Source organism: Sparus aurata, chromosome 6 (assembly GCF_900880675.1).
Source record: "Sparus aurata chromosome 6, fSpaAur1.1, whole genome shotgun sequence".
Lineage (NCBI taxonomy): Eukaryota > Metazoa > Chordata > Actinopteri > Spariformes > Sparidae > Sparus > Sparus aurata.
In genome coordinates this window covers 295,535-319,011 of record NC_044192.1, presented here as the reverse complement: position 1 = coordinate 319,011, position 23,477 = coordinate 295,535, and the positions used below count along the sequence as shown (strand labels likewise).

At 45.7% G+C, this 23,477-nt stretch overlaps 4 protein-coding genes across 7 annotated transcripts; 3 read left to right on the top strand and 1 right to left on the bottom strand.

Annotated features, from left to right (window-relative positions):
* Positions 1-1,138: 1,138 nt before the first annotated feature.
* Positions 1,139-9,411, bottom strand: mkrn2 (makorin, ring finger protein, 2). The gene is made up of 10 exons (XM_030421628.1): positions 9,246-9,411; positions 7,396-7,524; positions 5,437-5,570; positions 5,052-5,192; positions 4,761-4,936; positions 3,828-3,893; positions 2,319-2,467; positions 1,796-1,906; positions 1,567-1,711; positions 1,139-1,472 (listed from the first exon to the last, which is right to left on the bottom strand). The coding sequence occupies exons 1-10, from the start codon at positions 9,269-9,271 to the stop codon at positions 1,305-1,307; spliced, it is 1,245 nt and encodes a 414-aa protein (XP_030277488.1). The 5' UTR covers positions 9,272-9,411; the 3' UTR covers positions 1,139-1,304.
* LOC115584183 (MKRN2 opposite strand protein-like) lies at positions 8,891-12,390 on the top strand. 2 transcript variants are annotated; one of them, XM_030421629.1, is made up of 5 exons: positions 8,891-9,020; positions 10,190-10,814; positions 10,944-10,993; positions 11,544-11,712; positions 11,806-12,390. In XM_030421629.1, the coding sequence occupies exons 2-5, from the start codon at positions 10,612-10,614 to the stop codon at positions 12,053-12,055; spliced, it is 672 nt and encodes a 223-aa protein (XP_030277489.1). In that variant the 5' UTR covers positions 8,891-9,020; positions 10,190-10,611; the 3' UTR covers positions 12,056-12,390. The 2 variants fall into 2 exon arrangements, with proteins under 2 accessions (XP_030277489.1, XP_030277491.1); XM_030421631.1 differs by having other exon boundaries at positions 8,893-9,030.
* Positions 12,391-12,871: 481 nt separating this feature from the next.
* On the top strand, positions 12,872-23,329 carry tsen2 (TSEN2 tRNA splicing endonuclease subunit). Of its 2 annotated transcripts, XM_030421624.1 has the most exons (13): positions 12,872-13,304; positions 15,859-15,975; positions 18,976-19,042; positions 19,128-19,167; positions 19,257-19,481; positions 19,901-20,045; positions 20,257-20,331; positions 21,337-21,387; positions 21,531-21,675; positions 21,752-21,788; positions 21,886-21,997; positions 22,072-22,161; positions 22,547-23,329. In XM_030421624.1, the coding sequence occupies exons 1-13, from the start codon at positions 13,134-13,136 to the stop codon at positions 22,604-22,606; spliced, it is 1,335 nt and encodes a 444-aa protein (XP_030277484.1). In that variant the 5' UTR covers positions 12,872-13,133; the 3' UTR covers positions 22,607-23,329. The 2 variants fall into 2 exon arrangements, with proteins under 2 accessions (XP_030277484.1, XP_030277485.1); XM_030421625.1 differs by lacking the exon at positions 15,859-15,975 and having other exon boundaries at positions 12,875-13,304.
* LOC115584181 (mucin-12-like) lies at positions 15,989-18,968 on the top strand. 2 transcript variants are annotated; one of them, XM_030421627.1, is made up of 2 exons: positions 15,989-16,427; positions 17,560-18,968. In XM_030421627.1, the coding sequence occupies exons 1-2, from the start codon at positions 16,205-16,207 to the stop codon at positions 18,186-18,188; spliced, it is 852 nt and encodes a 283-aa protein (XP_030277487.1). In that variant the 5' UTR covers positions 15,989-16,204; the 3' UTR covers positions 18,189-18,968. The 2 variants fall into 2 exon arrangements, with proteins under 2 accessions (XP_030277487.1, XP_030277486.1); XM_030421626.1 differs by having other exon boundaries at positions 15,989-16,467.
* Positions 23,330-23,477: the final 148 nt, after the last annotated feature.

Genomic DNA, 23,477 nt, shown 5'->3' with positions numbered 1-23,477 from the left:
CCCGGCTGTCCAGAGAGGACCGGCTGTGTCGGTTCCGTCCACACAGACAGGTGGAGACAGAGCAGCACTTCCTGCTGCACTGTGACACATACACAGACATCAGAACCCAGATATACACTAAAATCACAGGTACAACCCCAGACTTCCCCAAACTATCAGACCAAGAAAAACTACAACATTTACTGGGAGAAAAAACTGGCACTGCTGTAGATGCAGCGAGATCTGTGAATGCTGCCACAGGAGAAGAGACGAGCTGCACAACAACACCTGACATGATTTCCTCCACATGAACCAGCTGATCCTGACTGGGTTCTTACCTGCACACTGATATTCTGTTTACTATTGTTGTTATTATTGCTGTTATTGTTATTGTTATTATTGATGGACCACGGCCCCCTGGGACCATCTACTGTTTCCGGGCTCCTGCTGCCTTGAAACACTGACTGATCTGGATCATCACACCCCGGGCTCTGCTGGATCATTGCTCTCCTCTGCTCTGATCTCCTCATATCTATATTTCTGTTTATCTTGATGCCTCTCTCTGTCTGTTACTAATTATCTTGTGTGTCCTGCCTTCTTCCAGGTCATCATGGTGGACAGGAGGTCGTCTGACTCGGGCTCCACTTGGTGATGTCTCGTCCTGCTCGGTCGTCTCCTGGATCCACTCACTTTGCATAACTTGTATCAGACTTTCTGTTAATGTAACTTGTAAACTGTGATTTGTCGCTCTTTTCTGTACATGCAACATCTATTGCATGTGTGTCCGTCCTGGAAGAGGGATCCTCCTCTGTGGCTCTTCCTGAGGTTTCTTCCATTGTTTTTTTTACCCTGTTAAAAGGTTTTTTTTCCATCAACATGTGAAGTTTTTCCTCACTCTATCGAGGGTCTGAGGACAGAGGATGTTGTTCACTGTACAGATTGTAAAGCCCACTGAGGCAATGTGATTGTGATTTTGGGCGATATAAATAAATAAAATTGAAATTTAACTGAAAATTGACAAATTAAAGGACATTTGATTGCTGGAGTTAATGTTCGCTAGCTGTTAGCTTCTGGTTTCCCTCATGGGATCTTAATTAAGACTGAGGTCTGAGAGGAAGAACAATGATTCTGCTGTCGAAGAAAGAAAAGACACCACTGAATGACTTCACACTGTATTTACTTATTTACACAATAAATAAAATGGCAAGAAGATTTCAATAATCCAGACTGAAACACAGCAGAGATCTGCAGACTGATCACATGATTTAATATTTCATGGACTCTTTGACCACGGACGTCCAGAATCCCCCCGTCCAGTCTGGACTCTACTGCTCTGAACTGGGCGGGGTGTCCGGCTCGTCATGGCTCGGTCCTGACATCTGCATGAAGAGCTCCCTCAGCTCTGTGATGTCATCATCCAGGGACGGCAGGGGCGGAGCCGAATGCTGCTCGCGCTCCTCGATGAAGTCCCACAGACGGACGCTGTTCATGAACTAATGGAAACAGACAGGAACACTGATAAGAAACTACAAAACCCAGCAGCTGGTGATGAACTACAACTCGAAAAAGACGGCTGTGGGTTCTGACCCGGATGTTTCCCTCGGAGCTCAGCTGTTTCCGCGGCCGGTCGGGTTCTGCTCGGGTTCCATCTGGGAAGGCGTGAAGATACAAACATTTCCCTCCGAATGGACACGAGCCGCGACCCTGATCGAAGTACTTACAGGACTTCTTACTGCAGAGACAGAAAGTAGCAGTGAATGATTCTGACCGGGTCCGGTCTCAGGTGTGGCGGCTCAGTGACACACAGGAAGTTCACCTGACTCCAGACTTGAACAGTTCTATGAGGTGGTCTTTGTCCTCCTGGTCCTCCACCCAGTACACCGAAGGGATGACGAACTCCGAGGTGACTCGACACTCTGGACACGACCTGAGGGAGAAGGGTGGAACATTTACTGTTACTGCATCGTTATGTTCCTCTGGGTCTGGTATCGTGTGTGTGTGTGTGTGTGTGTGTGTGTGTTGTCGCCTTGATTTGTATTTTATCTATTTATTTGCTGTCTCTTCTATTTGTATTTTGTATTATTTTATTAAGGGCTACATATGCAGATTAGCAGCTTTGCTATAATCCTGCATGTTTACAGAGATGTTTTCAATGTTCATTAATGTGCGCTGTCCCTATCCAAAAATAAAGCATTATTATTATTATTATTATTATTATTATTATTATTATTATTATTATTATTATTATTATTATTACACATTTTACAGACCCAGTTCTGGACTGATTGACCCTGTCCTGGAATATTACAGACTCTGGTTCTGTTTGAGGAGACTCTTACTTGATGATCTTGTTGCTGAAGTTTCTGGTGCAGCGCCACTGACGGATGCAGGACAGACAGAAGGTGTGACAGCAGGAGGACAGGATGCCGAACCTGCGGTCCGCCGGGTTCAACTTCTGCACCACCACCTCCATACAAATGGAACACACCTGAACAACAGACAGAACACACCTGAACAACAGGCAGAACACACCTGAGCAACAGACAGAACACACCTGAGCAACAGACAGAACACACCTGAGCAACAGGCAGAACACACCTGAGCAACAGGCAGAACACACCTGAACAACAGGCAGAACACACCTGAACAACAGGCAGAACACACCTGAACAACAGGCAGAACACACCTGAGCAACAGACAGAACACACCTGAACAACAGACAGAACACACCTGAACAACAGACAGAACACACCTGAACAACAGACAGAACACACCTGAACAACAGGCAGAACACACCTGAACAACAGACAGAACACACCTGAACAACAGGCAGAACACACCTGAGCAACAGACAGAACACACCTGAACAACAGACAGAACACACCTGAACAACAGACAGAACACACCTGAACAACAGACAGAACACACCTGAACAACAGACAGAACACACCTGAACAACAGACAGAACACACCTGAGCAACAGACAGAACACACCTGAACAACAGACAGAACACACCTGAACAACAGACAGAACACACCTGAGCAACAGACAGAACACACCTGAACAACAGGCAGAACACACCTGAACAACAGACAGAAACACACCTGAACAACAGACAGAACACACCCTGAGCCACCAGGCAGAACCACCTGAACAACAGGCAGAAACACACCTGAAGCAACAGACAGAACCACACTGAACAACAGACAGAACACACCTGAGCAACAGACAGAACACACCTGAGCAACAGACAGAACACACCTGAACAACAGACAGAACACACCTGAGCAACAGACAGAACACACCTGAGCAACAGACAGAACACACCTGAGCAACAGACAGAACACACCTGAACAACAGACAGAACACACCTGAGCAACAGACAGCACACACCTGAACAAACAGCAGAACACACCTGAACAACAGGCAGAACACACCTGAACAACAGACAGAACACACCTGAACAACAGACAGAACACACCTGAGCAACAGACAGAACACACCTGAACAACAGACAGAACACACCTGAACAACAGGCAGAACACACCTGAACAACAGACAGAACACACCTGAACAACAGACAGAACACACCTGAACAACAGACAGAACACACCTGAACAACAGACAGAACACACCTGAACAACAGGCAGAACACACCTGAACAACAGGCAGAACACACCTGAGCAACAGACAGAACACACCTGAGCAACAGACAGAACACACCTGAACAACAGACAGAACACACCTGAACAACAGGCAGAACACACCTGAACAACAGACAGAACACACCTGAGCAACAACAGTTACTGTCATCATGACAACCTGATCAGTGACCGACTGGACCCACCTTGTCCTGACTCAGCTGGGCTGCGAACGCCTTCTCCATGTCAGCTTCAAAGGCCAGCAGACACATCTGCAGACAGACAGACATGATTAGTGCCATCCTGTGATCAGCCTCAGCTGTTACCACTGTCACGTTCTGGGTCATGAAGAACCGACAGTACATCTGAACATCGTCCAGACTCAAATATCAAATGTTCTGAGGGATCCAGTTTATAAACTAGTGTTAAAAATTAATCTAAATGTGGTTTTACAACATTTCAGTTCAAGTCTCTTTAAGCTGCACGAGAAAATCTATTGATGTTGACATGCTGAAGAAAAGTTCTGGAGGACAGAGAGCTGAGCTGAAGTCCACAAACAGCCTCCTGATGCAGCTGTTCTGATTCTCCAGCTGTGTGCAGACCAATGGAGGGTAGTGAGTATGTCATCCTCTGTGGATCTGTTGGTTCTGAAAGCATACCGGTGAGGGTCCAGGCTGGCAGGGATGTTGTCTTTACGTGCTGGAGAACCCGTTCCTCTCACACCTCATCAGGACGGTGGTCAGACCCACAGAAACAGCCTGCAGTTAAAAACATCAGCCAGCTGATCGGATCATGTTTGTAGAACAAGGCCCAGTTAATTATCTGGACCAGCAGCCTTTTTCATATTCACTCTCAGCAGGAGTTTAGTGAAAGTGTCCGGTCCTCGTGAGGATTCTGGGTTTGCTGTGATGTTCTGGATCTTCAGTGCTGGTGGTGTTGGTCCAGTCTCACCCGACTGATCGGACCGAGCCCTCACCTCTCCACTCATCCAGACCTTCTGGTTGGAGAATCCTTCAGGAGCTCTGAAGAGTCCTGCCGGGCTGCTGGAGCTTCATCTGTTGTTCCGACTCTTGATCAGCTGGGTCACTGTGATGACCGATGCCACCTGAGGAGAACCTGCAGACTTTACCTGAACTCACCTTCTCGTGCGCTCTCCTCTGCTCGGAGTCGTGGGGGTGGAGCACCTGCAGCCGACACACTTCACACAGGTCGCCATGGAGATACGTACAGTTGTCTTCATAGTAACAGTGTCCGGCAGCAGCGTACGGACACAGCTGGGGGAGGTCCTGGTAGGCCCTGCCCACTGTGGGAGGGGCTGCAGAAAGCACAGGTAAATATCAAAAACACAGAAATCTGTAAATAATTGCCTCATCATGCACTACTGATTACATCCCCACAGCCAATCAGGGGACAGTATTTCTGTATCTGACCTTGTTCCCGTGCTGAGGCGTCCAGACCCGTCCTGATGGCGTCCACGTAAGACTGAGGAGAAGCCGCCGCCGCCGCTGCCGCCATGGCCTCTGACCCCAAACTGTCTGCTGGACCCCCGTACATACTGTCTACAGCCAGCACTGAGAGACAGACAGGTGAGAGAGAGAGACATGTGAACAGACACACAGGCATTTAAAAGTCAGACGAGTTCTTCTTGGTGACATCACTAAACAGGTGCGTCTGTCAATGATCTGTCAGGTAACTGGAGGAGGTATTTACTCCAGTAATCTGATTACTGGAAACAGGAAGAGAGGCTGAGCAGTGTTGTCACATCCAGGTGTTCAACTTCATTCTGGTTCTGAGCGTGTGCAGTCAGTCAGTTACCTCTTTCTCTGAGGACCAGCATCTTCTTCACACCACCTCTATATGAAGCTCCGCCCACAGCTCCTCCCACACCTGCCTGATCCTCTGAAGCTCCTCCCCCTCCTCCTCTGGATGAAGATTTGATGTGGTCATACCTGGTAACAGGAAACAAAGGTTGTTACTAGTGTTACCCGTCTGTCAGTAGGGATGCACCGATACACATTTTTCACCTCCGATCCGATCCCGATACGTGAATTTGGATATCTGCCGATACCGATACTATTCCGATACCAGAGCTCTGTTTGCTTTAATATTATTATTAACATCATTATTGTTGATTTTATACTAGGCTGATATAAACTCCTCTCTACAGGCAAGTATGACATTGGGCAGATATCTGAAGGCCAAATATCTGCAGTGAAGCTCAGGGCTGGAACTCCTTTAGACTTCTCAGCTAACTTGGCTGACACTCGGTTGCACAGTTCAGGTAGCGCAGACTCTGATAATATCTCCTGGGTGGTGAATTATATCGTGGCTGCAAGTGTTCAATCAGAAATCCTGCGTTTTCCACCACTGATAACTGTTGGTCATCGAGTACGATGAAGTTGAGCAACTTCTCGGTAATCCCTTTAGCTTTCACTTTCTCTGCTGGGAGTTTACTTTTCTTTTGGAACGACTCCAGAAGTGATTCCTGACGGCTCCTTTCGTCTTTCTGCGCCCTGGCTAAAAATTCCTTGTGCTCTTTCACGTGATGCTATTTTACATGTTTCATTGCGTTAGTGGTGTTGTACGTCGCGAGGTAGCTCCTCCCTCTCTGAATAACGGCTTTGCATTTTGCTGTCTTGCTTTGCGGTGTTTCTAGTGTAAAATATTTCCACACAGCGGACATGTTTGCTAGCCACAGTGCTGCTCAATGCTAGTCTGCTAGCTGGCTGCAAACTGTGGAATGGTTTTCCTGAACGGGGGCGTGTCTCATAACTCTGTGTCTCATTGAGCCACGCCTCCGTTCAGGAAATCCATTCCACAGTTTGCAGCCAGCTAGCAGGCTAGCCGGCAGGAATCCCTTGTGGAGTCATTTCAGCAGACAACGTTAAAGCACAGACACGGCTCATGGATCGGAGATTTCCGATCCGTAAATTACATTGGTATCGGACCCGATACCGATACTGGATTGGATCGGCTCCATCCCCATCTGTCAGCTGAGTGTGACCTGTCTGTCAGCTGAGTGTGACCTGTCTGTCAGGTGAGTGTGACCTGTCTGTCAGCTGAGTGTGACCTGTCTGTCAGCTGAGTGTGACCTGTCTGTCAGGTGAGTGTGACCTGTCTGTCAGCTGAGTGTGACCTGTCTGTCAGCTGAGTGTGACCTGTCTGTCAGGTGAGTGTGACCTGTCTGTCAGGTGAGTGTGACCTGTCTGTCAGGTGAGTGTGACCTGTCTGGTCAAGCTGAGTGTGACCTGTCTGTCAGCTGAGTGTGACCTGTCTGTCAGCTGAGTGTGACCTGTCTGTCAGCTGAGTGTGACCTGTCTGTCAGGTGAGTGTGACCTGTCTGTCAGGTGAGTGTGACCTGTCTGTCAGCTGAGTGTGACCTGTCTGTCAGGTGAGTGTGACCTGTCTGTCAGCTGAGTGTGACCTGTCTGTCAGCTGAGTGTGACCTGTCTGTCAGCTGAGTGTGACCTGTCTGTCAGGTGAGTGTGACCTGTCTGTCAGCTGAGTGTGACCTGTCTGTCAGGTGAGTGTGACCTGTCTGTCAGGTGAGTGTGACCTGTCTGTCAGCTGAGTGTGACCTGTCTGTCAGGTGAGTGTGACCTGTCTGTCAGGTGAGTGTGACCTGTCTGTCAGGTGAGTGTGACCTGTCTGTCAGGTGAGTGTGACCTGTCTGTCAGGTGAGTGTGACCTGTCTGTCAGGTGAGTGTGACCTGTCTGTCAGCTGAGTGTGACCTGTCTGTCAGCTGAGTGTGACCTGTCTGTCAGGTGAGTTACCTGCAGCGCTCTCCGTAGGCGCACACTCCTCTCTGGTAGAACTTGCAGATGGTGGAGGGTTTGCTGTTGGTCGGGTCGTGAGAGAAGAGGCAGCGGCTGCCCTCCCTGCACACACCGTGGAGGAAATACCTGAAACACATCAACACACACAGTCAGTATGTTTACATGCACAGCTGAGTCAGATTACAGCCATAGTTCGAATCTGCTGCTCAATCAGACAACTGCAATTATCCGAGTTTACATGCCGGTGAGAAAATCGGATTATTGTCCGGAGCATGTCATACCCCGGTACGCTAGGTGGCGCTGTGCCCATTTCAACTAGTGGTAACAGAGACACCTCCGGCTGACCTCTTTACGTCACCAGCCACAACAAACTGCCTCGACATTCCAGAACATTTCGTATATGGTGTACATGATAATTACACACACTAGATGCACAATGGCGCTCTTGCTTGTGGTTATTTCGTCCGTCTACTTCCAGCTCACGGCCCCAGGAAAGAAATCTCGAGCCTGCGCAGAACACAAAATCTGATCCGATCTGATGGAACGTATACATGCAGGAGTAATGCGACTATCAATCAATAATCTGGGTGTTTTAATCTGACTGTGAGAAATCCGATCCGGTCCTGATTTTAGTCAGACTAAGGTGTAAACATGCATCTTAAAAATCCCATCACAGTCGGACTAACGGTGTAATTCGGTTTTCTCGAGTGCCATGTGAACCCACTGAGTATACAATTTAAACAAAATTGCAATTGCCATGGCAACGGTGCATTATTCACTCAAGGACCCCTGGAACCTCCTCAAATATCTCAAGGACCATCTACATGGAGCTAACCTGGGCTCCATGTATATATACACATATCTATCCATCCATCTATATATATTATATATATATAGAGATATATCTATATCTATATCTATATCTATATAGATATAGATATAAATTATACATTATACATATATATAATATAGATTTATCTATAACTATCTATCTCTATCTATAGATATAGATATCTATCTAGATATCTATCTCTCTCTCTCTCTCTCTCTATATATATATATATATATATATAGATATATATCTATATATCTATATCTATCTCTCTCTCTCTATATCTCTCTCTCTCTCTCTACATCTATATATATATCTATATATCTATATATATATCTATATATATATATATATATATATATATATATCTATATATATATATATAATCTATATATATCTATATATATCTATATATATATATATATATCTATATATATCTATATATATATATATCTATATATATATATATATATCTATATATATATATATATATATAGATATATATAGATATAGATATATATATATATATATATATATATATATATATATATATATATATCTATATCTATATATATATAGATCTCTCTATATAGATCTTTATATATATATAGATCTATATATGTATAGATCTATATATATGATGTGTAGGTGTTTTTACAGCAGCCTAGTCTGATCATGTGATCACCTCCGTCTGTAGTGAACCGGGTTGTCACAGTGTTGGTGTTTCTGATATTTTGTCCAACCTGTCATATGATGGGCACGAGGACATGGAGCAGAAGAGGCGGATCAGGTAGGCTCAGGTGTGTTAAGTCTGAGTTTTACCTTCAAACGAACTCCAGCGACAGCGGAACACAAGCTAACAGCTAGCGGCTAAAAACATTAGCACGAGGCTAGCGCATCCGCCGTGATGCCATTCAGAAACAGCGCGCGGGACTGTCGGATAGACAGACAGGTGACAGACAGACAGACAGGTGACATACAGACGGACAGGTGATAAACAGAGCGACAGACTCACCTGCAGGTCACCTGTTTGGTGCTCATCTTCCTCGCAGAGTTTCTGCTACAACGGCTGCTTCCAAGTTGTCCCGTCGGTGTCACGGTCAAACACCTCCGACTGACAGCCGCGTCACAGTAGGAAGGTTCCGGTTCCGTTTATCGGACGGGATACTCAGTACTGGAGTCCTGGAAGCCCAGTTAAAGAAAAGAAAAGATGAAACAATATTCCCACGGTACAACTCAATACTGACCACGGGAAGATGTTTGTGTTACAAATGTGCTTCTGTTGATATTTGAACTTTACTCGATCACAGAAGTAACGGTTGTACTTTTTACGCCATGAGAAAGTTCTGCTGCTTCTTAAAGTGAAACTCTCCCCAAAATGCAACCGAGTTTTATTTGTGATGAATATGAGTCTAACCTTCGTGTAAAGGCATAATTACGACGAAAGAGGCACTTTTAAGATTTGCCGTTGTTTCGTTTTTGGGCAAGATAATTTTCAATTGGAGTGCAAAACACTTCTTAGTGTTTTAAAAATAGCGATTTTGATGCTATTGTAAAAGTGCCCCTTGAACTCCCATTGAAAATTAGCTTGCCTGAAAACGAAACTACGGTAAATCTGAAAAGTGACTCTTTCATCGTAATTGTGCTTTTACACGAAGGTTTGACTCATATTTAATCACAAATAAAACTCGGTTGCATTTTGGCGCGCGCACACACACACACACACACACACACACACACACAAAATTAGTTGAGATGGTCAAAGTGTTGACCTATTTTCAGCCAATCACATCACAGAGCCTTCACAGTCTCGTGTTCTGGAGCTCTCTGTGTTTCCACACTCATCGACACTCATTCGTTTGTTTTCATGTGATTCTGCTGATTTTTCTTTGTGTTGTTTCTCACTTTGATTCATTACTTCGACTTTTTCTGCCGATCATTTCTTCTGTTTGCTCTCAGAGACACTAACACCCGTCCAAAGGTCACCTGTTCAGACTGAAGCAGGAACAGGTGAGCCGGGTCACATGGCTGTCTGTCTCACAACACCTGGAACCTGATAGGCCGGAGCCACGCAGTGATGTCATCTGATAGGCTGTTACCTAGCAACCAGGTGTGTCACAGAGGAGGGGAGTCAAAGGAGAGTGAAAAGAAGAGAAAGAGAAGATCTGAGGAGGAGCTGAGACGTAAACAGAGGATCTGGAGTTAAAGCGTAAAAATAGGAGTAACAGGAGGAGTTGAGGAGTAAAGGGAAGACTTGAGGAGTCTAAGGAGGACAGGAAGAGACATAAACAAAGTCCCAGAGGAGTAAGAAGAGGACTGAACAGGTACAATAAAGAGTAAAGAGGGAGCAGGAGGAGCTGAGGAGGAGCTGAGGAGGAAGAATGGATCGCAGTGTGATCCGACTGACTCACTGTCAGAAGGAGATCTTCTGTTTCTCAGTGCCGGAGGAGTGTCCGAGCTGTGGGGAGGAGCTGAGGGGGAGCAGACTGCAGGAGGCGCCGGTCAGCCTCCCCTCGCCCCTCACCAACGCACACAAGAGCTCCTGCTGCCTGCTGGTCGCACCTGCACACGACAACCTCAACAGGTGGGTACACACACACACACACACACACACACACACACACACACACACACCACAGGTAGGCACACAGGGGTCTAACCCAGGTATATAATACCATTCTAACCAGTGTGTGCCGGGCTGTTTCTTCCTCAGAGACTTCAATGGGACGTCAGATCTTCACACCGGCATCTCAAACACTGCAGGTAGGCCCACAGTGCACTGGCTCACCTGTTCTACCTGCTGTCACTGAACACACAACAAGGCCTTCTCATCCTTGTGGCCATACAGTGTTGTTTCTGCTGAGGACAGAAACCACACTGCCTGTTTTTGATTGATGTTAGCGAGACAGCTAACTTAATGCTACATTAGCAGAGGATTGGCTGCAGCTAACAACAAACTGCTAACATCAGTCCACCACCTCATCGTCACCATGTCATCATCTCTGTGACGTTCATGGTCCCCTTAGGATGAGCTGACTTCATCTAGCGCCATCGTCAGGTCAACATGTCCATGTGTTAATACCTGCGGAACTGATGACATCATCAGTCTCAGCCGAACTCTGTGTTTACTGATGGTTAGGTCATGTTAGCATGCTAATGATGGTGAACATTGTACAGCTAAACATCAGCATGTAAACGTTGTCTTTGGGAGCATGTTAGCATGCTGACGTTAGCATTTAGCTCAATGTAAAGACAGAGCAGACGCAACATTGGACAGAGTCTGAGGTGTGTGTGTGTGTGTGTGTGTGTGTAGGGGTTGTGTATAACTACACTCGTGGTGGAGTTCGTAGAGATCAGAGTGGGTGGGAGCGCTGCGTCAGTGTTCCTCTGGTCCGCCCCGACATGTTCCACCTGCTGGCTCAGTGGGACCAGTACCTGGAGCGCTTCTCTGACGGGTCCATGTGGGACCCCGCCTGGCACAGGTACATATCACACCTGGCTCAGGTACACCTCAAGACTGACATGCTGAATTATCTCTCTTCTCCTGTCTCACCTGTTCCACCTGTGTGTCTCAGGTTCCATGAGGACGACCACAACTGCTTCAGTTTCTGTCTTCAGTTCATTAACAGCGTCCTGGCAGCAGAGGGGCGGAGCTCTCTGAGCAGAGAGACTTTCACTCACAGCTTCATCCTGCCGAGGATGAGGAGGGTCTCCAAATACACCACGCTGTACCAACACATCCAGAGACACCAGTACTACATGGTGGACAGACAGGAGGACAGACAAGAGGACGCACCAGTTAAACCAGTCAGCTCTGGTTTATAGAGGAGGTTTAAATGAGACTCAGTTACCATGGAAACTGATCCTCCAGACTTCACTCATCCTGTGACACTCTGATTATCATAAAGAGCCTCTCTGTTACAGCCAGCGAACACAATGACAACCACCAGCTCATCACACACTGAACGTCTGTCAGGTGAGACAGCTGAGACAGGTGAGACGGGTGAGACAGGTAACAATAAGGTCGGTGTTGATCACATAGTCGCTGAGAGAACAGACTGAGAGCTCGTCTGTGTGTGAACGAGTCGATGTACTGAATATTTCACGTGTTGTGTTTTTTTCTCTGTGTGAAATCTCAATAAAAACTCCTCCATCATCAGTTTAGAGCTGTGATGTCATCAGTCAGCTGACACCAGGAGTGTAAAGAAAAAATAATTTATTGTTCTTGAGAACAGATTTGAGACTGCACTTCATCTCAGAGGGAAGTATTTGTTCTGTGATCTGATGTTTTGTTCTAAATTAAAATACCAACAGTTTGTAAAGAGCAGCTGAAGCCATCAGGCCATTAATGAGTTAATTCATCAGCTGATTGAAAGTGTTATTGCTGTATGAAAAACATGCAGGTCCTCACACAGGCTGTGAAGAAAAATAAATTAGTATTAATAATTAATTAATTAATTAATATTAACTCACCTTTACTGTCTCTGCTCTGAACTACATTCATACAAGTGGTTTCTTCTGGTAAAATAAAATATCCAATAACAACATTCAGATATAGAGTTTCTATTACATTACATTATATTAACAGACATCTGTGGCGTCCGGCCTGAGGGAGGACCTGAGAGCAGACCGACAGTTCCAGCCGGACACAGATTCAAAGACACCGATGCGTCCGACAGTGAAACAAATCCGGGCAGAGCGACTAACTGTTGACAAGCTAACAGGCTAACAAGCTAACATAGATCAGAGGGTAATTTAAGGAGCTAAACTGCAAACAGGCTAATATCCTAACATGCTAGCAATTAGCAGTGTCTCCCGCTAGCTACTGCGGCAGCAGAACTAGCAACACAGACTGGAACCAGCTCTCACCCGGTCTGACCCGGTCTGACCCGGTCCCGACAGCATGCAGGCGGAGTTTCGTGCTCCACGGAGACGCGCCCGGGTTCAGGAGGAGTACGAGGCTCCGCTGCCGGTGAGCCGAGACCCGGAGGAGAGGAACGACTACAGGGCGCAGCTCATCAACCAACACGTGCTGGTCTGCCACCCGGACCACATCCAGAAGATCCACAACCAGGTCTGACTAAGTCCACGTTTGAGTGAGTCGATACCCTCCAAAACCAAGTCTGAATGAGTCCACACCCTCTAAAACCAGGTCTGAGTGAGTCCACATCCTCTTAAACCAGGTTTGAGGGAGTCCACACCCTCTAAAACCAGGTCTGAATGAGTCCACATCCTCTAAAACCAGGTCTGAATGAGTCCACATCCTCTAAAACCAGGTCTGAGTGAGTCCACGTCCTCTAAAACCAGGTTTGAGTGAGTCCACATCCTCTAAAACCAGGTCTGAGTGAGTCCACGTCCTCTAAAACCAGGTCTGAGTGAGTCCACGTCCTCTAAAACCAGGTTTGAGTGAGTCCACATTCTCTAAAACCAGGTCTGAGTGAGACCACATCTTCTAAAACCAGGTGTGAGTGAGTCCACGTCCTCTAAAACCAGGTCTGAGTGAGTCCACACCCTCTAAAACCAGGTCTGAGTGAGTCCACGTCCTCTAAAACCAGGTTTGAGTGAGTCCACATCCTCTAAAACCAGGTCTGAATGAGTCCACACCCTCTAAAACCAGGTCTGAGTGAGTCCACACCCTCTAAAACCAGGTCTGAGTGAGTCCACGTCCTCTAAAACCAGGTTTGAGTGAGTCCACATCCTCTAAAACCAGGTCTGAATGAGTCCACACCCTCTAAAACCAGGTCTGAGTGAGTCCACGTCCTCTTAAACCAGGTCTGAGTGAGTCCACATCCTCTTAAACCAGGTCTGAATGAGTCCACACCCTCTAAAACCAGGTCTGAGTGAGTCCACGTCCTCTAAAACCAGGTTTGAGTGAGTCCACACCCTCTAAAACCAGATCTGAATGAGTCCATGTCCTCTAAAACCAGGTCTGAGTGAGTCCACGTCCTCTTAAACCAGGTCTGAGTGAGTCCACATCCTCTTAAACCAGGTTTGAGTGAGTCCACACCCTCTAAAACCAGGTCTGAGTGAGTCCACATCCTCTTAAACCAGGTTTGAGGGAGTCCACACCCTCTAAAACCAGGTCTGAATGAGTCCACATCCTCTAAAACCAGGTCTGAATGAGTCCACATCCTCTAAAACCAGGTCTGAGTGAGTCCACGTCCTCTAAAACCAGGTTTGAGTGAGTCCACACCCTCTAAAACCAGGTCTGAATGAGTCCATGTCCTCTAAAACCAGGTCTGAGTGAGTCCACGTCCTCTTAAACCAGGTCTGAGTGAGTCCACATCCTCTTAAACCAGGTCTGAATGAGTCCACACCCTCTAAAACCAGGTCTGAGTGAGTCCACGTCCTCTAAAACCAGGTTTGAGTGAGTCCACACCCTCTAAAACCAGGTCTGAATGAGTCCATGTCCTCTAAAACCAGGTCTGAGTGAGTCCACGTCCTCTTAAACCAGGTCTGAGTGAGTCCACATCCTCTTAAACCAGGTTTGAGTGAGTCCACACCCTCTAAAACCAGGTCTGAGTGAGTCCACATCCTCTTAAACCAGGTTTGAGGGAGTCCACACCCTCTAAAACCAGGTCTGAATGAGTCCATGTCCTCTAAAACCAGGTCTGAGTGAGTCCACGTTCTCTTAAACCAGGTCTGTATGAGTCCACACCCTCTAAAACCAGGTCTGAGTGAGTCCACGTCCTCTAAAACCAGGTTTGAGTGAGTCCACATCCTCTAAAACCAGGTCTGAGTGAGACCACATCTTCTAAAACCAGGTGTGAGTGAGTCCACACCCTCTAAAACCAGGTCTGAGTGAGTCCACGTCCTCTAAAACCAGGTCTGAGTGAGTCCACGTTCTCTTAAACCAGGTCTGTATGAGTCCACACCCTCTAAAACCAGGTCTGAGTGAGTCCACACCCTCTAAAACCAGGTCTGAGTGAGTCCACATCCTCTAAAACCAGGTTTGAGTGAGTCCACATCCTCTAAAACCAGGTCTGAATGAGTCCACACCCTCTAAAACCAGGTCTGAGTGAGTCCACGTCCTCTAAAACCAGGTTTGAGTGAGTCCACACCCTCTAAAACCAGGTCTGAATGAGTCCATGTCCTCTAAAACCAGGTCTGAGTGAGTCCACGTCCTCTAAAACCAGGTGTGAGTGAGTCCACGTCCTCTAAAACCAGGTCTGAGTGAGTCCACACCCTCTAAAACCAGGTCTGAGTGAGTCCACACCCTCTAAAACCAGGTCTGAATGAGTCCACACCCTCTAAAACCAGGTCTGAGTGAGTCCACACCCTCTAAAACCAGGTCTGAATGAGTCCACACCCTCTAAAACCAGGTCTGAATGAGTCCACACCCTCTAAAACCAGGTCTGAGTGAGTCCACACCCTCTAAAACCAGGTCTGAGTGAGTTGATACCCTCTTAAACCAGGTCTGAATGAGTCCACACCCTCTTAAACCAGGTCTGAATGAGTCCACACCCTCTAAACCAGGTCTGAGTGAGTCCACACCCTCTAAAACCAGGTCTGAGTGAGTCCACACCAGGGCTGGGTGATAAAACGATCTTGATCATTTCCACGATAACGATGATAATTTATGACATTTATTTTCGATAGTCTTTTTTTGTTTGTTTTCCTCTCCCTAGAAAACACAACACCAACAGCCAATCACACAGCAGACACAGATGCATGTGGGTTATACATGTTTCTGGCCCCTCCCATTCAAAACAACTCAGAATGTCGGTGTCGAGCCGCCTCAACAGGTACTGACCCAAACAGAACCCAGAGAGCGTCAGTTTGTGCTATCATGCTAGTGTCAGCCTCCCCACAAGTAGCCAACAGACCAGCCCGACTGCTTCTACCAGTCACACTTCACTTCCACAACCAACAATCTCTGCTGCTTTTTCAGCCACTTCACACATCCCATATGAGAAGAAACCGAATAGATACAAAAACAGAACCAGCACCACTACGAACAGTACCACTAAAGATATGATGCCTAATAAGCACAGTTTGAAAACAGGGCTTCAAGAAGCTAATGACATCACGGATGCTAAGTTCACTCTGCTAACATCCCTCAGCTGCAGGGTGGAGGGTCAAAGTGGAGCAGCTCAGAGATCATATGTGGTCTGGTCGCACGTCCGAACCACATCAGGTCTTACAGAACCACACCAGGTCTTACAGAACCACATCAGGTCTTACAGAACCACACCAGGTCTTACAGAACCACATCAGGTCTTACAGAACCACATCAGGTCTACCATTTCATTTCTTTATTCACATCAGTTAAAACCATATACAACATACTCTTTTAAATCTGTAATAATCTTATGTGAAATGGGACACCCCAGGAAGCTTAAAAAGCTTATTAAGAGGGGCCCAGGCACAAAGTCGATACAAGTAATACACAAAAATAAAAATAACATAGAATACATTTTCACACATATACACTTACATGTACATATAACACTCTCAACCATACACACCCAAACAAGAGATACTCTAACCTAAAGCTACTCCTAACATGGTCCAAGTGGTCACGTCACCAACAGTCCAAAAAGAATTATACTCCAGTGTAGGAAAGACAAATTGCCATATCAGGATCATGACTGAGAATATTTCAGCAACGGGTGCCTCCTTAATCTATTTTTAAAAACAGGTATAGATGGAGGACATTTGCATCTCAATATCAAAATTGTTCCATACCTGCGGACCTTTGCAAACAAAAACATTTGAGTTTCCGGTTTTTACCCTTAATAAGATGCTTCTTCCTAGTCTGATATGAATGCAGAGATAAGGAAATTGGAATCAGGTCACAAAATCTTTCATAGAGCTTATTAACAACACAAAACATAGTACAAGCATTATGAAAAGAATTAAGTTCAGTAATTTTCAGGAGGCCATAGCGATGAAAAAGTGGGTAGGAAGGAGCGTCAGATTTAGCCCAAGATAAAGACTGTTTGAACGAAAAATTATAAAGTTTGTCTTATTTAAATTTAGTGACAATTTATTGCATTTTAACCATATATCAACCTTGATCAATTCATCATTTAGAGTCTTTTGCAGATTGTGTATGTTCTTGTGTGATAAGAATAAATTAGTATCATCTGCAAACAGAACTTTGTGTAGAATGTTAGAACAGTGTATAAAGTCATTTAAAATAAAGAGGAGTGGTCCGAGGATGGATCCCTGGGGGACACCGTACTCTACTGTTCTGATTTGTGATTGAATATAGAGACATATTGTTTCCTCCCAAACATGAAGCTACGGAACCAACTGAGAGCAGTACCTCTGACACCATAATATTGGAAACCAGAACCACACCAGGTCGTACAGTACCACACCAGGTCTTACAGAACCACACCAGGTCTACCAGAACCACACCAGGTCTTACAGAACCACACCAGGTCTACCAGAACCACACCAGGTCGTACAGAACCACACCAGGTCTTACAGAACCACACCAGGTCTACCAGAACCACACCAGGTCGTACAGTACCACACCAGGTCTTACAGAACCACACCAGGTCTTACAGAACCACACCAGGTCTACCAGAACCACACCAGGTCGTACAGAACCACACCAGGTCGTACAGTACCACACCAGGTCTACCAGAACCACACCAGGTCTTACAGAACCACACCAGGTCTTACAAGAACCACACCAGGTCTTACAGAACCACACCAGGTCTACCAGAACCACACCAGGTCTACCAGAACCACACCAGGTCTTACAAGAACCACACCAGGTCTTACAGAACCACACCAGGTCTACCAGAACCACACCAGGTCTTACAAGAACCACACCAGGTCTTACAGAACCACACCAGGTCTTACAGAACCACATCAGTTCTACCAGAACTACACCAGGTCTACCAGAACCACACCAGGTCTTACAGAACCACATCAGGTCTACCAGAACCACACCAGGTCTTACAGAACCACACCAGGTCATACAGTACCACACCAGGTCTGACAGTACCACACCAGGTCTTACAGAACCACACCAGGTCTACCAGAACCACACCAGGTCTTACAGAACCACACCAGGTCATACAGTACCACACCAGGTCTGACAGTACCACACCAGGTCTTACAGAACCACACCAGGTCTACCAGAACCACATCAGGTCTTACAGAACCACACCAGGTCTTACAGAACCACACCAGGTCTACCAGAACCACACCAGGTCTTACAGAACCACACCAGGTCTTACAGAACCACACCTGCAGGCTCTAGAATGTGCAGTATTCACAGATACAGAAGCATCATCATCCTCAACATTTAACTTTTTATTATTTTCATTAGTCAGTGTTCAGTGCAGTGAGCTACCTTGAAACAAGCAGTTTGTTGTTCATATTTATTATTTTATTTCACCAGTGTTGAACATGAAGCCATGTGATTGGTTGGTTCTGTTGAATGTTTCTCATCTAGTATCTGACAATAAATGAATGTATTTTATAAACCATAATAAACCTTCTGGTGTGTTTTGGGTTCCGTCAGTAGAATAATCTGAAAACTGTAAATTCAACATTATTATTGTATGTGTATATATATCGTGATAATTATCGGCATTGGTCAATATAAAAAACATATTGTGATAACACTTTTGGCCTTATCGTCCGGCCCTAGTCCACACTGTCCAAAACCAGGTCTGAGTGAGTACGGGTCCTCTCAGGTGAGGGTCCCACAGGTCTCCAGGTGATCTCCCTCCCTCTGGTGGTCCAGGTACCTGGTCTGAACAGGATCTATCTTGTTTCAGGGTTACTTCGGTAAAGGCATCCTGTCCAGAGCCAGACCAGACCACAGCATCTCTGACCAATGGGAGCGTAAGTTTACACCCACACTGTGACATCATCACCTGCGGTCCAATCAGTGCTCTCCCTGCAGTCAGCTGGTCTCTCTCTGTTACAGAACATGAAGGGCTGTTTCTACCCGTCGTCTCACAGTCCAGGTCAGTGACATCACATCCTGTCAGCTCAAACAGTGACATCACATCCTGTCAGATCAAAGAATGACATCACATTCTCTCCTCTCCTGCAGATATGAGGAGCTGCTCAGGTGGGCGGGTTCAGCTCTCTCTGCTCAGGGATTGGATGAAGAGGCTGTCAGTCAGACGATGGTCAAACTGTCTCAGCCAGTAGAGATGGAGGAAGTGAGGAGAGAAGGAGGAGGAGGAGTGGATGGGGAGGAGAAGGAGATGCCGGGACCAGAGGGCGGAGTCTGTTGTTGGTCAGAGGTGGAGCAGGAGGCCAAGAGGAGCTGCAGGTAGTCACCAGGGTCCCCTGAAGAATGAGATGATATAATGACCTCACTGTAAACTGTGTAACCTTCAGTTTGGAGATTCAAGGCTCACTTTCACTGTTATTTCACAGGTAGATATTAGTTCTGGGTTGACTTCAGGTTTTCTACCTGTGTAATAGCCTGTTTTTCATTGGTTCAGTTCCTTTGGTTTGTCTCAGAGTAGATTATGTCATCTTTTGACACAATGTTAATCCCAGTGTCTCAGTACACGTATATAATCTGACAATAACAAGTCCTCTGAAGTGATTTCTGACTCTCTTCTGAGTCTCGTCCCTCAGACAGATTTTATGGCCTTAGTTTAGTTTAGTGTGAACATGAAGAAATCTGTTGTAAGTGTCCTTTAAACATGAAACAAACTCGATTGTGATCTTTGAACGTTTCAGGTTGGACGTGAACCCTGAATGCGTCCCAGATCCCAGCTCAGAGCAGGACTCTGACTCTGTATCTGACTCTGACTCTGACACAGATCCTGATCCTGATCCTGTGGCTCCAGGTCCTGGTTTTGTCCTGGTGGTCTCAGACAGTGAGGTGAGTCTTCTTCTCTATGATACCTGAGTACATTCACTCTCTCACAGCTGTAGTTACTTGACAGATTATGATATTTTATCAGTTTAATTTACCAGTTAAGACATCTGAACAGAGATATAAAGATTCAGATTGTATAAGAGATTGACTGTGTGTGTGTGTGTGTGTGTGTGTGTGTGTGTGTGTGTGTGTGTGTGTGTCTGTGTGTCTGCAGATGTGTGTGGGGCTCAGGGAGGTCCGGCGGTCTCCGCTCGCTCTCACAGAGTACCTGCAGCTCAGTCTGGAAGAGGTAAAAACACCAACACACACACTGGAATCAGTTACTCTTTCTGCCTCTAGACACTACGTTACCCATGAGCCTCCGCTGATGTTGCCATGGAGACAAAGCCAGAATCAGAAAGTGAAGTGTGGTTGGAATCTGAAACCCTGTTCACAATATCAGTCGAGGGACCACCTGTGATCTGACTCGTCCACCACTGAGACACACAGACTCCATGTTTCTACTCAAAGACAGAAAGAAGTTCATGTAGAACATTTGCTGAATGAACAAGAAGGTCCAAATAATGCAGAATGAGTCAGAGACAGAGTTTCACAGAGTTTATAAAGTGTCTCCAACTCAACAGCTCACTAAACTGACACATTTGTTAAGGGAGTCTGGGGACTTTCTCCACGGGGACAAAGAAGGAGCCTATATTGTTACTGTTTAGTGTCTTTGTAACATGTGACATGTTTAGATCAATAACATGTTTCTTCTTTCATAAATGGAGTGTAAATGGTGAAATCAGTGTAAACAGTGTGTTCAAACAGCTGATCAATGTTGGCAGGTAAGACTTTAGCACTTTAGACACAGAAGCAGACAGGCTGGTACAGACATGCTGCCACAAACTGACACTTTTTACAAGGAGACAAACAACTTCAGCTGAAAGATTTAATGCTGAATTTACAAGGACACAATCAGTTACAATCTGTCACACACACAGTTTCATAATGTTTATAAAGTTTGTTTTAACAAGACAACTCTTAAAATCACTACATTTGTTAATGGAGTCTGGTAAAGTTGTGTTACTGGTTCAATGGTTGGATCAGCTGCTGCTGACATCAACAGGTTAACAAACATGTCATTACATCACAGTGAATCACCTGCAGTCAGACAGTGCTGTCTGTTGTTGTGTCTTCTGTCAACTTCAACAGTCCCACTGTTTCTAACATGTCAATGACACCTGTAGCTGGACAGCAGGTAGGGGGCGCGGCCTATTCACCGCACTTCAACAGCTGCCTGTCTGTCTGTCTACAGGCCTTCTTTCTGGTTTACAGTCTGGGCTGCCTGTCTGTCTACCTGCACCAGGTAACTTAAGATCTAATATTTTTAGTGTTGTTATAAGATCACCTGTAATTAAGCTGACAAATTTGTTTAAAATACCAAATAAATAAATGAACTCAAACTTCCTGTGAGTGACCTCATCCATGTCCTCTCCTGTGATTGGTCAGGAGCCCCTGTCAATCATCCATCTGTGGAGGAAGTTCCGGTCACTGCGACCTGACTTCGTCAGCTCATTCGCAGCCTATCAGCATTGTCGGAGCAGGGGGTGGGTCCCTAAAGAGGGGGGCGGGGCCAAGTACGGCGTCGACTTCAGTAAGACACACACACACACAGAAACATGTGATCAACCATCAGAGTGCGATCGTCTCACCTCTCTGTGTGTTCACAGTGTTGTACAGGAAAGGACCGCCTTTCTACCACGCCAGGTAACACACTCGCACACGTACACACACACACACACACACACACACACACACACACCTGTCTTCAGTGTCTCAGATTGTCCTTCTTCTCTTCCTGTAGTTATTCGGTGGTTGTTGAGCGCGTCGACGGTGCGTTCAGGGGCTCAGGTTTGCGTCGGTTTTCCTGGCGCTCTCTGGCGGCTCTCAGTAGGGTCACCTCCAATGTTTCCAAGGTAACGAGACAGAATCAGACTCCATCGTCTCAGAAGGGATTCGCGCGTTTTAATTCACCATGTTTTTTTTACAGGAGCTGATGATGTGTTACATCATCTATCCTGCCGACCTATCAGAGGCTGAGCTCGACTCACCTGTCTGCCTGAGCAGGCTGAAGGTTCAGGTAAAAAAGTGTGTGTGTGTGTGTGTGTGTGTGTGTGTGTGTGTGTGTGTGTGTGTCTAACACTAAAGCCTTCACACTGGACCTTTAATAGAAAGACTAATCAACACATGGACTGATGATAAAATAATCATTAGTTAATTGAACACAAAAGATCATAAAATGGTCCAAAATGACGACTTAAAACTTTTGTCAGTTTACTGACAGTAAATGTGACACAGCTCTTGAATTATTATTAATTATTAATTGATATAATATGATTAATATTTGAAATAAACTGTTAACGGTTTAATTTGTAGAAATAAGTTGTGATCAGATCTTTCATCTGTTCTTTAGATATTACCGTGTTAATAAAGGTTAATTAAACGACAGATGTTTCTGTCAACAGGAAGTGATCGTTAGCAGGTGGGTTTCCTCCAGAGAACGAGCCGAGCAGGACGACATCTGATGGACCGACGGCAGCTCTCAGAAACTGATGATGTCACAAAGACACCGATGGAGGATAAATAATTTTTCCTGAAAGTTTCAGAATCATGAAGACAACATGGCCGTCTGTTGGGGCGTCCCTGAACGCAGCAGCTTGGCTTCAGAGTTGAGACGAGTCAGTGAACGTCACGTTTGCTCCTGTTTACTTTATAATAACATCGTGTAGCCGAACCTGCAGCTTCACTGCTTCAGCTCGCCGATGATCTGCTCTTCTTCAGCAGAGCTGCGAAACACACTGGACTGAGATTCATCAGGCAACACGAACACAATCAACACATGAATCTTTATGTTGATCTGAGACGGCTGGACGTGCAAATTAAACATGACATCTGAAAGACACCAGTGGAGAGGAAAATAATTATTCCTGAAAGTCTCAGAAACAAGAAGACAACATGGCCGTCTGTGAACACACCAGAAATGTGTTTGAATTAGTTTGTTTCTGCTGAAAACAGGTGACATCATCAGCAGGTGTTGGGTGATGTCATCAACAGGTGATGTCATCAGCTTTTAACCTTCAGAGAGCATCATTAAAGGTAGCCAGTCAGCTGCTGTGCATGTTGTTGCTCAGCAGGTGAGACCTCTGAGTGGCTGATGACTCGTGATGAGTGTCTGAAGAACAAAGTGTGAAACAAGTTTACATCAACAGAACAGTTCTGAAATAAACAATAAACAAACTGACAAGAAATGTGATTTTTCTTTGTTGTTAGGAAAAAAAACATGATGAGACAGAATGATGTCAACGAAAAGGTTTTAATATCTAAATTAAAATATAAGCAACAGTTACAAAATCTGTCTGTCTGTGTGTCACCTGAACAAGCAGACAGCATCCTGTC

What these genes read in the sequence shown, in the direction of transcription:
- mkrn2 (XM_030421628.1), bottom strand. Translation starts at nt 9,271, where the DNA reads ATGAGCACCAAACAGGTGACCTGCAG. An exon ending in GCTGGTCCTCAGAGAAAGAG is followed by an intron (nt 5,193 to 5,436) that starts GTAACTGACTGA and finishes TCTGTCTCTCAG; the next exon opens with TGCTGGCTGTAGACAGTATG. An exon ending in CTGTTCAAGTCTGGAGTCAG is followed by an intron (nt 1,712 to 1,795) that starts GTGAACTTCCTG and finishes CTGTCTCTGCAG; the next exon opens with TAAGAAGTCCTGTAAGTACT.
- LOC115584183 (XM_030421629.1), top strand. Translation starts at nt 10,612, where the DNA reads ATGGATCGCAGTGTGATCCGACTGACTCACTGTCAGAAGGAGATCTTC. An exon ending in CGGCATCTCAAACACTGCAG is followed by an intron (nt 10,994 to 11,543) that starts GTAGGCCCACAG and finishes GTGTGTGTGTAG; the next exon opens with GGGTTGTGTATAACTACACT. An exon ending in TGGGACCCCGCCTGGCACAG is followed by an intron (nt 11,713 to 11,805) that starts GTACATATCACA and finishes TGTGTGTCTCAG; the next exon opens with GTTCCATGAGGACGACCACA.
- tsen2 (XM_030421624.1), top strand. Translation starts at nt 13,134, where the DNA reads ATGCAGGCGGAGTTTCGTGCTCCACGGAGACGCGCCCGGGTTCAGGAG. An exon ending in TCCAGAAGATCCACAACCAG is followed by an intron (nt 13,305 to 15,858) that starts GTCTGACTAAGT and finishes TCCTCTCCCTAG; the next exon opens with AAAACACAACACCAACAGCC. An exon ending in TGGTGGTCTCAGACAGTGAG is followed by an intron (nt 20,046 to 20,256) that starts GTGAGTCTTCTT and finishes GTGTGTCTGCAG; the next exon opens with ATGTGTGTGGGGCTCAGGGA.
- LOC115584181 (XM_030421626.1), top strand. Translation starts at nt 16,205, where the DNA reads ATGATGCCTAATAAGCACAGTTTGAAAACAGGGCTTCAAGAAGCTAAT. An exon ending in GTCTTACAGAACCACATCAG is followed by an intron (nt 16,468 to 17,559) that starts GTCTACCATTTC and finishes GTACCACACCAG; the next exon opens with GTCTTACAGAACCACACCAG.